This window comes from Notechis scutatus, chromosome 14 (assembly GCF_049901735.1).
Source record: "Notechis scutatus isolate UNSWTSFEM ecotype Mainland chromosome 14, rNotScu1.2, whole genome shotgun sequence".
In the NCBI taxonomy this organism is placed as follows: Eukaryota; Metazoa; Chordata; class Lepidosauria; order Squamata; family Elapidae; genus Notechis; species Notechis scutatus.
Window position 1 is genome coordinate 8,854,502 of NC_142022.1, and position 12,268 is coordinate 8,866,769.

At 51.0% G+C, this 12,268-nt stretch overlaps 2 protein-coding genes across 3 annotated transcripts in view; both read left to right on the forward strand.

Moving 5' to 3' along the window:
- The first annotated feature begins 442 nt into the window (after window positions 1-442).
- On the forward strand, window positions 443-6,619 carry PMVK (phosphomevalonate kinase). 2 transcript variants are annotated; one of them, XM_087943787.1, is made up of 5 exons: window positions 443-561; window positions 2,103-2,166; window positions 2,802-3,007; window positions 3,861-3,990; window positions 5,015-6,619. In XM_087943787.1, the coding sequence occupies exons 3-5, from the start codon at window positions 2,810-2,812 to the stop codon at window positions 5,149-5,151; spliced, it is 465 nt and encodes a 154-aa protein (XP_087799913.1). In that variant the 5' UTR covers window positions 443-561; window positions 2,103-2,166; window positions 2,802-2,809; the 3' UTR covers window positions 5,152-6,619. The 2 variants fall into 2 exon arrangements, with proteins under 2 accessions (XP_087799913.1, XP_087799912.1); XM_087943786.1 differs by having other exon boundaries at window positions 2,855-3,007.
- A 2,728-nt stretch (window positions 6,620-9,347) lies between these two features.
- The window catches only part of KCNN3 (potassium calcium-activated channel subfamily N member 3), a 36,083-nt gene continuing 33,162 nt past the window's right edge, over window positions 9,348-12,268 (forward strand). Inside the window, exon 1 of the mRNA XM_087943791.1 lies at window positions 9,348-10,150. Coding sequence (XP_087799917.1) covers window positions 9,416-10,150 — 735 coding nt within the window. The 5' untranslated portion in view covers window positions 9,348-9,415. The remainder of the gene's footprint in view (window positions 10,151-12,268) is intronic.

Consider the following 12,268-nt stretch of genomic DNA (forward strand, 5'->3'; position numbering starts at 1 on the left):
AGGAAAGGAAGGAAAAGAAGGAAGGAAGGAGAAAGGGAGAAAGAAAAGGAAGGAAGGAGCAGGGAAGGAAGGAAGGAGAAAGAGAAGGAAGGAAGAGAAAGGAAAGAAACAAAAAGGAAAGAAAACTTGTTATGCCTATCTCCAGCGGGCAATGCATGTGGGCGTGTCTCCAAACCTCCGTGGGCGCGGCTAAGAAGAAGCCCCGCCCCTTTAGTTCCAGCTCTGCCCCGCCTCCTTCCGGCTAATCTCACTCTTCCTACGCTGCTGGGGTTGCTTCGATTCGTTGGGTCCTTTCTTCCTTCCCTTTCCACCCACCCCTCCGAAATGGTCGCGCCCTCTCTGCGCGCGACGGAGCCCGGCCCGTTTTCCAATTGGTGGCGAGGCGAGGGGAGGCGGGAGCACGCGGATGGAACGCTGGGGCCCGGGCGAGACCATCCGGCCGGGGCGGGGGTGCGGGGGAAAACTTGTTGCAGCTATGGCGCCGTGTCCGAAGGTGGTGCTGCTTTTCAGCGGGAAGCGAAAATCGGGCAAAGATTTCGTGGCCGAAGAAATCCAAAGCCGGTAAAATATATAGATTTATATAAAATTAAATTAAATTAAAAAAAAAAGAGGTGCATGTGCAAAAAAATAAAAAAAATAAAAAATATGGCTGGGGGGTGGGGAGCATCGCATTTAGGGAGGAAGGGGCGGGCCCTTTGCATGATGGACAGGGTGGGTGGGCTGCCTAGAAAGCCCCCAGCCCATGTGCCTTTGCAAGGCTGGCCCTGGTTTGGCAGCGCCCCTCCCCTTAATATTGCCCCCCCCTTGCAAATGCGTTCCCCCCAGACTTTGCACGCGTGTCTGCTAGGCATGCAGACGTGCACCCGGCACGCGACTGCCCAAAGCATCAGTGCAGCATGGTGGTCCAACACGGGAGGCTTTTAAGAAAAGATTGGGCAGCCGTTTGTCTGAAATGGGATAGGGTCTCCTGCTTTAGCAGGGGGCTGGATTAGATGACCTCCGAGATCCCTTCCAACTGTTATTCTGTCCCTTTCCTTCCTTCCTTTCCTTCTTTCCTTCTTTTCCTTCCTTCCTTCCTTTCCTTCCTTCCTTCCTTCCTTTCCTTCTTTTCCTTCCTTTCCTTCCTCCCTTTCCTTCCTTCCTTCCTCCCTTTCCTTCCTTCCTCCCTTCCTTTCCTCCCTTTCCTTCCTTCCTTCCTTCCTTCCTTCCTTCCTTCCTTCCTTCCTCCTTCCTCCTTTCCTTCTTTTCCTTCCTTCCTCCCTTTCCTTCCTTCCTTCCTTCCTTCCTTCCTTCCTTCCTTCCTTCCTTCCTTTCCTCCTTTTCCTTCTTTCTTTCTTTTCCTTCCTTCCTTCCTTCCTCCTCCCTCCCTCCCTCCCTCCCTCCTTCCTTCCTTCCTTCCTTCCTTCCTTCCTTCTCCCATCACGGGAGATTTTAAAGAAGTGACTGGACAGCTATTTGTCTGAACAGGTACAGGGTCTCCTGCCTGATTAGGGGGCTGGACTGGATGACCTCCGAGGTCCCTTCCAACTCTGTCATTCGGTTCTATTCTGTTCTAAAAATCCCCAAAGCAAAGCAAAAAAAAAAAAAGGTGGGGAGGGAAAGAGCCTGAAAAAAATTGGGGGGCTTTGTCCTGGAGCAACATCACCCCCCTTTGTCCAACCCCTTTAAATTAAATTTAAAAATCCAGATTAGATTAGATTCGATCTTGATTCAATCTCAACTCCGGCAGATCTAAATTTTAATATAGAATACAGGTTTTGTTCTTTAGTTGTAATCTATAGATATGTTCATTGGTGGTTGGAGGAGGGGGGAATTCAATACCTTAATTGGGCCCTGGTGGATATAAATTTGTGTGGTAAACTACTCTTGCCTCTGGAAGCTCTACCGTGCTCTTTCTTAGCTAAACAGGGCAGAAAACACACACATCTCCATGGGAAATTGGACTGAATGGCTCCCAACTTCCAGCATCTTCCCAGAGTTTGGAGGTCCTTCGGCCTCTGTTTTTTCGGGCATCGTGAGGTAGACTGCTGCTGGCTAGAGAGGCTCTCTACTGAACCTGTTGACTTCTGACCTCCTTTTTTTGTGTGTGTTTTTGCTGGCAGGTTGGGGCTGGATGTTTGCACCATTCTCCGCTTATCCGGGCCTTTGAAAGAGCAGTATGCAAAGGTAAATTTGGTTTAAATCTGATTTATTGTGCCTTTTTAAAAGAAAACTATTGGGGGGGGGTAGATTCTGGATTTATTTGAGCATGACCCATAGGTAATTCAATTTAAAACTTTTTTTTTTTGTTATCTGGGGTTTTTTGGGGGGAGCTGGAATCTGATTTTATTTGAGCAGGAAACACTGATTAAAGAAGTAATTTAGTTTAAAACAGTTGCTTGGTTTTGGGGGGGAAGTAGAATCTGCAAAATTCTATATATAACAGTTGAGCTAAGCCACGCCCAGGCTCCTTGCTGTCTCCTTGCTCACACAGCAAATACTCTTTCAGTTTCCAAACAGCCCTCAACTTTCTCACACAATGGTAGGACGCTAGCCAGATGAATACCGATGGAGGCTGGTAGGCAGAAGCAGAATTTTTCCCCCCCTTATTTTCCTCCCCAAAACCTAAGCCCGACCATAGCGAAACACAGGTTTCCAGCTCGTTCTCGATATATTTAAAAATAATAGAATTAAAGGGACATTTGTGCGCCCTGGAATGGAACCATTTGTCTGTTCTCAATTTTAAGGATTTTTTTTTTCATGTGGCAATGAGTTCCGCAGGTGAATTAGCACCTTTTTTTTTTTTTTTTTTGGAATTTTAGGAAGTTGAATGTGGAGAATTGCAGAGGAAATGTTGGGGTTTTCTTGCACGCAGGAACACGGCCTGGATTTCCAGCGGCTTTTAGACGCCACCGATTACAAGGAGCTGTACCGCGAAGACATGATCCGTTGGGGGGAAGAACGACGGCAGAGCGATCCCGGTTTCTTTTGCCGCATTGTGGTGGAAGGCGTGACGCAACCCATCTGGGTAAGGCCGGGCTGAATATACAGGTGGTCTTGAATTTACAGCCACAATGGAGCCCAATGTTTTAACTAATGTTAAAGATCTTGGGATTAACATAATTCCTAGCGTTGAAATAAACCAGAGTGGTTTGGACTAAGCGTGTGCTTAATTACGACCTTGGGAAGCCTTGGTTGGAACAGGGTTCTGTCCCTTTAAGAGGTGTTTATATAAAGGCAGCCATTAGAGGGCCTGTCCTTTCTCCTTGTGTCCCGTATTCGTTGCAGAGTTCTCTGTGTTAAGAAGTTTAATCGCTTGTAAAGTATTTTGCTACCACGTTTATTTCTGTATATGTCTTGTAGATAAACCACGGTTAAATATCTAAGCCTCTGTGGGCTGTATTTGGCTCCTGGCTTGTCTCATAAAGAGTAGTCACGCTGCAAACGCTCTGACAACTAAGCAAGGCAATTTTTAAGCCCCCATTCTACGACCTTCCCTGCGACCGTCGTTAAGTGAATTCACGGCAACTTAGTCCCCCCGGTCATTCAGTGAGCCCATTTTCGCCATTGAGAAAGGTCACACAAAAAAAGGGGGGGGGAAATCATTTGACACCCACCGGGAGGAATGCCGCGACTGTCGTAAATACGAGCCAGCAGCCAAGCGTCTTGAATTTTGATCGTGGGCGTGTTGCGACAGTCATAAGTGTGAGAACATCCTTTTTCAGTGTCGTAACTATCTTGGTCCTGGGTTGGGCAAACGGGGCCGATCAGTTTAAAAGAATGAGGGAGGAGCAGATGGCCAGAATTTGAACTCAAGTCCCCAAGAGATTATATATTTTTTGCTTTTGCTTCTCTTCCTTTCTCTCTCCTTGCCAACGCAGATCGTGAGCGACACCCGCCGATCCTCGGACGTGGAATGGTTCCGTGACGTCTACGGGGACCTGGTTCAAGTCGTGCGGGTGATTGCCACGGAGGAGACCCGGAGAAGGCGGAACTGGGTGTTCGTGACAGGTAAAATGAGGTGGTCTGATTTGTGTCCAGGTGTACACGGAAGGACGGATAAAGCTGCTCTGTTCCGGTGTGGCTAGTGTAGAATCTGAAAATCAGAATATAGAATAGAATAGCATAGAATAGCATATAGAATAATATTGGAGAATAGAATAGAATAGAATAGAATAGAATAGAATAGAATAGAATAGAATAGAATAGAATAATATTGGAGAATAGAATAGAATATTGGAGAATAGAATAGAATAGAATTAGAACATAATATTGAATAATATTGGAGAATAGAATAGAATATAGAATAATATTGGAGAATAGAATAGAATATAGAATATAGAATAATATTGGAGAATAGAATAGAATATAGAATAATATTGGAGAATAGAATAGAATATAGAATAATATTGGAGAATAGAATAGAATATTGGAGAATAGAATAGAATAGAATATAGAATAATATTGGAGAATAGAATAGAATATAGAATAATATTGGAGAATAGAATAGAATAGAATATAGAATAATACTGGAGAATAGAATATAGAATAATATTGGAGAATAGAATAGAATAGAGAATAGGGAAGAGAAGAGAAAATAGAGTAGAAGAGAGAAGCGAAGAGAGAATAGAATAGAATTAAAATTAATTAGAATTAGAATATAGTTAGAATAAGAATAGAAGGCTATATTCGGCCAAGGGACACCCAAGAAATTTGTCTTCGGTGCACAATTTCTCAGTGTGGGAGTTGTACATAAATGAGTTTCTGGGGTATTTATTGAATACGTTAAGGCGTTATATGAGTCTTCAAGTCCCCAAATCTTCATTTTGGTGGATCCTAAGTTTCTAGCCCTTAAGAAACTCAGGAGGCCAGTGGAGGCCAACTTCTTCCAATGGGTTACCTCTGTGTGTGTGTGTGTGCATGCACATTTGTAAAAGCCACCGGGTTTTCAGTTTGACTGGATCAATTTGACTCGAAGTTCTGACGTTCAAACCTTTTTTTTTTTCCCCTCCTGTCTCTTTTCTCCGCTCCCCAGGAATTGACGACGCTGAATCCGAGTGCGGATTAGACCAAGGCATCTCCTACGACTGGGTGATCACCAACGACGGAGACCAGCTGTCCTTGGATGCCCAGCTGGAGAAATTGCTCCAGTTTATCCAGACCAAACTTTAGGAACCAACTGGGTTTCCCGGTCTCTCTCTCTCTCTCTCTCTCTTTCTCACTCTCCCCCCTTCCGTAGCTCTGTTGGGGAGGGCACGAAGGGGGAAGGGGGGCTCGGCTGAAGGACCAAAGAGGGGTGAAGGCGTCACAAGAGGAGGTCCTTCCCAAAACAGAAGACAACCCCCCCTCCCTCCCCAAGCCAGAAACGATCCCGTTAAACTTTGCTGTACAGCTTCCTTCCTGGAATGGAGACTCCGTTCCAGAAAGTGCCATAATCCAGTGCCGGTTTTTCTTCTTAATGTGTTTTTTTCCCCCTCCATCGCAACAAGGCCTCCTGCTTTTACCACCCCGCAGGTCACTCTGGGAGGAAGATTAAATGCCCACCTTTCTATAGGTCTCGATTCCTCCTTCCTCTCCCCTGTTGGTGGAAGGGATGACGGGGGTCCTTGTTCTTCCCTGTCCCCCCCCCCCCACTTTGAGATGGGGACAGTACCGCTTCCTGCCACCAGGGGGCAGAGCAAGACCTGCTTTTTCTCTCCCCCCAAAACAACAAAAAACACCTGATTTTAGTTCTCCTGGAGGTGGGATTTCTACCCTTTTTTTTCTCCTGATTTGATCCGTGGGCGGAAAAAAGAAAGAATCCCATTGGTGGAGGAACCCCCCCAGGACGGTGGGGAGGAAAATCCCATTTTTCCCACTCGAGATAAAATAAATTTATTCCCAATTTATGGTCCTTTGTGGTTAGGAAAACCCACTGGGGGTCCCCAAACAGGTGGGGAAACCACATTGTCGTGCCTTATTCTCGAAAAACGCTCTCCGCCTGGTTTTCCTCCTCCTTTTCTCTTCGCTTCGTTCCTTCGTTCCTCCCCAAATCCTCCTCACCCCCTTGGCCCATGGCAGAATGCCAATTTCTCCTCCAGCAAATGTTCTTCTGCCATATGGGGAGGGACGGGGGGATTTCCTTCCAGAAAACGGGGAGGGAGAGACCCTCCCCCAAAAAAATTGCATTGGGATGAGAGCGAAGCGCATTGAAAGCAGCCTCTGAAATGCACCTGGAAGGTGCGTTTTTTGCAGCCCTCCCCGAGTTTAATCCCCCTCCTCCTTGGCTTCATTCCGCTCCGGTGCTGGGGGGGGTGGGAGGGGATTAAAATAAGTTGGCCACTAAGCAGATCGGCTCCCGGGAAGGTGCGCAAACCGAATTTGCAAAAAAAAAAAGGTGAGGAGTTCTGCAAGGCTGTTGCATTTTGGGGGAGGGGGCTGTTTTCAGCCTGGACTCCCCTCCTCCCGCCTTCTGAATGGGAAATGCTCTCCCAGCTGTTTGCAAGACCCTCCCCAATTTCCTGCCTCTGTTGCTGTGTGTATACCCCGTTTAAGGCATCGCGTATGAATTGCTAATATTAACGAGAACTGCATTTTCTCTTCGCCTATTGGGTAGGGAGGCGGTGGCAACGCTCCAATAAAGCCCATTGATTGGTTTAAAGCCCCCTGCCTCTTTTTTTTATTGGCCCTTCTGGGGTCCAATCCAGGTGAGGGATGCGAGCAGGGCAGCCACTAAAAGGGGGAGGATGGAAAAGCAAGGATTTTCCCAGGTTGTATGAATGTGTTTGTTTCTATTTCCTATATATCGAACTAGCTGGATATCCATGTGCTTCGCTAGGAAACTATGTGGTGCGGCTTAGTTTTCTGGGAGGGAAAATAAGGGGGCAGAAAATTCTGCCTCTGCCTACCAGTATCCATCGGTATTCATCCGGCTAGCATCCTCTCAGTGTGTGAAAGAGTTGAGGGCTGTTTGGAAATTGAAAGAGTATTAGCTGTGCGAGCAAGAAGGAGACAGCAAGGAGCCTGGGCGTGGCTTAGCTCAACTGTTCTGTACTAAAGCTGCTTGGTGCTCTGAAACAACCTCCTCTGCTTGTGTTTTGCATTTGGAAGAGATTTCTTTTCAGGTGGGGAGGGGGAGTAGAACTCCTTAGCATCAGAGCGTGTTAATAATTAATAATAATAATAATAATAATTAATAATTAATAATAATAATAATATAGGAAATACTAATGCTCTTGATGGTCATTTGGAAAAATCCTTTCTTCCTGAGCACCTAGAAGCCAAGAGGAACCTACGTGCCAAATTTCAAGTTTGTAGGCTTTACGGTTCCGGAGATTTTGTGATGATGCATTTCGCTTTATATATACAGATAAACAAAGAGTTGGAAGGGACCTTGGAGGTCATCTAGCCCAACCCCCTGCTAGAGCAGGAGAGAGTCTATCCCAACTAATAGCTTCTACCTAGGATCGAACTCACAGCCTCCTGATGGTGAGGCGAGAACTCCACCTCCAGTTACTGGTCCTATCCAGCACATGAGGGGTGAGCCATTAAGAGGAAGGGGGCAGTGTCTTTCTGTCTTCTAGACCCCCCCACACACACACACCTCTTTTGGCCTGTTCCACAAGGATTCCTTGGAAAGCAGCCAAGTTATAAAGACAGGAGTTAACAACGGTTCATTTAGTGATGAAAGTCGCCACTGGCACGAGGGACGTGGGACCGTTTTTCACGCTATTTGATTTTTTTCACACGATTTCGGTGTTTCCTTGGATGCAACCTAGGCTGGCCGTGGCTTCATCCCTTCTGCCACCTGGATGGAGTGTGTGGGTCACACCTGGGCAAGGTTGGCAGTGGGTGTGCATACGGCAAGGCCATTGCACAGCCACAGGTGTCCAGCCAGGTGTTCCCAAGGCAGACCGAAGCAGATATTTCTCCTGCCCGTCATATCTATCTATCTATCTATCTATCTATCTATCTATCTATCTATCTATCTATCTATCACCTGCCTATATCTATCTATATCTATCTACCTACCTACATATCTATCATTCATCTATCATCTATCTACCTCTATCTATCATTCATCTCTCAACCTTTCTCACACACATACACGCATCTATCATTCTCATCTATATCATCTATCTACCTACCTACATATCTATCATTCTCTGTATCATCTATCTATCATCTATCTCATCTACCTCCCTCTCTCTCTCTCTCTCTATCATCTATCATTCTCTCATCTCTCATCTACCTCTCTCTCACACACACACACATACACGCATCTATCATTCTCATCTATGTATGTATGTATGTGTATCCATCCATCCATCCATCCATCCATCCATCCATCCATCCATCCATCTATCTATCTATCTATCTATCTATCTATCTATCTATCTATCTATCTATCTATCTATCATCACTGCCTGCCTACCTGCCTGCCTACCTACCTACATACATACATACATACATACATCAATTTTTGACAGTTGGCACCGACTCCAGAAACCATTCCATCCTCCCAGCTGGCGGCTGATGGGAGTTGGAGGCCGCAGCTGCTGGTGAGGAGTGGGAAGGGTTTAAAAAAGGGGGGAGGGTGAGCCCCCAAATGGGCTAGATGAGCTCTTCCAGATGTTAGGGCGGCTGACTTCCCGATGTAACGTGGATGCATTTTTTGGGGTGTGCACGGACCGCTCCCCCTCCTCTTCCTCCATAGACGTCGGGAATCGGCCATCCAACCGGGAAAGGCTTCTCCAAGCAGCATCACCACCTGTTGTTTCGCCCACCTGCCGGCCAGCCTTTCCACGCCTCCCGGAGGCGGGCGGGGCTGGGCGGGTCCTTTTCCCCGGCCGAATGAATGAAGCAGACCCCCGTTGTCCTTTGCGGGGAGGGGGGGCGCGCGCAAAAGCGGAGCACGAATCCCGTGGCGCTGGCGGCGGAGAGCGCACAGGCGCAGTCCCGGCGGGCGGCTTCGAGGAGGGGGCTCCTCTTCCACCCACCCACCCCTAGAAGGAGGAGGGGAAGGAGGAGGAGGAGAGGGGGCTCGTGATGTCACCCCCTCACCTCCCGGGCCAACCAATGAGCGCGATCCCAAGGCAAGGGGGGCTTGGCCGGCCGGCGCGTTCGTGTGCCAGGCTTCCCAGTCGCGCCCGCTGGCAGCTCGGCTGCAGCCGCCGCCGCTGCCGGTGCTGCCACCCGCCCCAGCCCCCAGGCTGGGCAAGGCGCGCGGGTGGGGGTGGGCGCCGGCTTGGATGCCCCTGCGCTGGGGCGGGCAGCGCGCTGAGCCGGGCCAGGGCCAGGGCCGGGCAGAGGAAGAGGAGGAGGAGGAAGAAGAAGAAGAAGGAGAAGAAAGAGAAGAGGAGGAGGAGGATGGAGCCCCCGCGCCCTTCCTCGACCCGGGAGGGGGCGAGCCGGCCGCGCCCCCAGCCTGGCACCCACCCCGGCTCCTTTGGCACCGATGCCACCGATGCCCCCGGCCTCCGGGGGTCCCTTGCGGGCTCCCCGGCGGTGGCCGCCCTCCGCCCGGCTTCTCGCCACGGCAGCCAGCCCAACGTCAGCGGCGAGCCCGGTTGGGCGGCTCCGGGCCACTCGCCCAGCTCCAGCGGCGGCGGCGGAGGAGGAGGAGGAGGGACGGCCAAGCACCGCCAAGCCGCCAGCCCCTTGGCGCACCGCCGGGACAGCAACCCTTCACCGAGATCGCCATGAGCTCGTGCAAGTACAGCGGCGGCGTCATGAAGCCGCTCAGCCGGCTCAGCGCTTCCCGTCGGAACCTGCTCGACGCCAGCGGACCGGTTGCCGGCACCGCTTCGGGTCCGGAGCCCGGAGGAGAAGCTCAACCTTTGCAACTCTTGGCGTCCGGGCCGCCCCCGCCGGAGATCGTCATCTCCCGGGAAGACAACCACTCCCCGGCGGGGCTGTTGCAAGCCAACACGGGCGGGGGTCCCGGGGCCAAACAGCAGCAGCAACCCCCTTCCTCTTCTTCCACCGGGTCGGCTCCGGCCGGCGGCGCCCCAGGCCGCCCTTCGCCAAGGTGCCCAAGCGCAAGAACCAGAACATCGGCTACCGCCTGGGCCACCGGCGCGCCCTCTTCGAGAAGCGCAAGCGGCTCAGCGATTACGCGCTCATCTTCGGCATGTTTGGCATCGTGGTGATGGTCATCGAGACGGAGCTCTCCTGGGGCTTGTACTCCAAGGTAGGGGCGGGGGTGGTGGGCAGAGTCCGGGGTGGGTGGGTGGGAGGCTTCGACTCGCCAAAGAGGAGACCCCCGAGCGCGCCCCGCTTGGATAAAGGCGCCTGGTTGCTTGGAGTGGAACTGGACCCTCGGTGGGTTTGGCCCCCTCCTCTTCTTCCTCTTCCCCACACCTCTTTGCGAAGTTGAGACAGGGTGGGGGTGGGGGTCGCTCGGGAGGGGGTTGCAGACACTTGGTGGGGTTCCCCAAAACTCACCCGCTTGGGGAGGGGGCTTGAATCCGGCTGGGTTTGGCCCTCCTCTTCCTCCTCTTCCCCGCACCTCTTTGCGAAGTTGAGAGAGGGGGACTGAGGTCACTTGGGAGGGGCGGCCCAACCATCCAGGGGCTCCCAAAGTGCACCCCCCTTGGATAAGGTGCCTGGCTGCTTGGAGTGGAACTGGACCCTCGTGGGTTTGGCCCCTCCTCTTCCCCACATTTCTTTCCAAAGTTGAGAGGGAGATGAGGGGGTCACTGGAGGAGGGGACCCCCTTGGATAAGGGGACTGGCCGCTTGGGGAGGGGCTTGAATCTGGCTGGGTTTGGCCCTCCTCTTCCTCCTCTTCCCCGCACCTCTTTGCGAAGTTGAGACAGGGATTGGGGGTCGCTGGGAGGGGCTTGCAGACACTTGGTGGGGTTCCCCAAAACTCACCCCATTTGGATAGGGGGCTGGCTGCTTAGTTAGGGGCTTAAACCTCGGTGTTGGGGGGGTTGGTCCTCCTCTTCCCCATATCACTTTCCAAAGTTGAGATGGAGATGGGGGTGTCCGCTGGGAGTGCTGTAGACACTTGGTGGGGTTCCCCAAAGCTCACCCCCGCTTGTTGGATAGGGGGCTGGCTGCTTGGGGAGGGGGCTTGAATTTGGGTGGGTTTGGCCCCCTCCTCTTCCCCACATTTCTTTCCAAAGTTGAGAGGGAGATGGGGGGTCGTTGGGAGAGGGGAGTGTTGTAGACACTTGGTGGGGTTCCCCAAAACTCACCCAGCTTGTTGGATAGTTGGATAGGGGGCTGGCTGCTTGGGGAGGGGCTTGAATTTGGGTGGGTTTGGGCCCCTCCTCTTCCCCACGTTTCTTTCCAAAGTTGAGAGGGAGATGGGGGTCGTTGGGAGAGGGGGCTGTTGCAGACACTTGGTGGGGTTCCCCAAAACTCACCCCATTTGGATAGGGGGATGGCTGCTTGGTTAGGGGGCTTGAACCTGGGTGGGTTTGGCCCTCCTTTTCTTCCTCTTCCCCAGACCTCTTTCCAAAGTTGCGAGGGGGACTGAGGTCACTTGGGAGGGCAGGCCAACCCCCTCGGGGAGGGGGTGTCCCCAAAATGTGCCCCTCTTGGATAGAAGGGCTGGCTGCTTAGGGAAGCAACCTTAACACGAGTGGGCCTCATTTCTCCTCTTCCCCATACTTCTTCTCCAAGTAGGGAGCGGTCTGGAGGTCAGTGTGTGTGTGTGGGGGGGTGTTAACCAGTGGGGGGGGTGTCCCCAAAGCACACCCCCTATTCTAAGTACCTGTTGCAGGTATTTAAAGAGAGGGGTCTGTCTGCTGGGGGAAGGGGCCTCAATTTTTGGAGTCCAACTCCTCTTCTCCCCATGACTCTTTCTGGATGGGGTGGGGGCAGAGCCAAGCATGGCCCCCCCTTTGCTCCCCTCTCAAAGGAAGGAGACAGGCAGGAAGGAAGGAAGGAAGGAAGGAAGGAAGGAAGGAAGGAAGGAAGGAAGGAAGGAAGGAAGGAAGGAAAGGAGGGCAGGAATTCATCTGGATTGATAGCAAAAGATTGCTCAGTCTGTGACCAGGAAACAAACACCAAGGCCTGGAAATCAATCAATATTTTCCCCACCGGCAATCGGACGAAGAAAAATTAATGTTTTCTAATAGTTTCCTCTGGAGTTTCTCAACCTGGCAACTTTTAAGCTGTGTGGACTTCAACTCCCAGAATTCCCTGGCCAGCCTGAACCATTGGCTGACACCTTATAACGCCACCTGACTTCTAATCTAAATTTTCTTCCTTGTCAGTTTAACTTGCTATTTCTTCTCCTGCCAACTGGGGACAAGGTAGATGACTGGCCTATGATTTCTTATCTTAGGATCAACCCT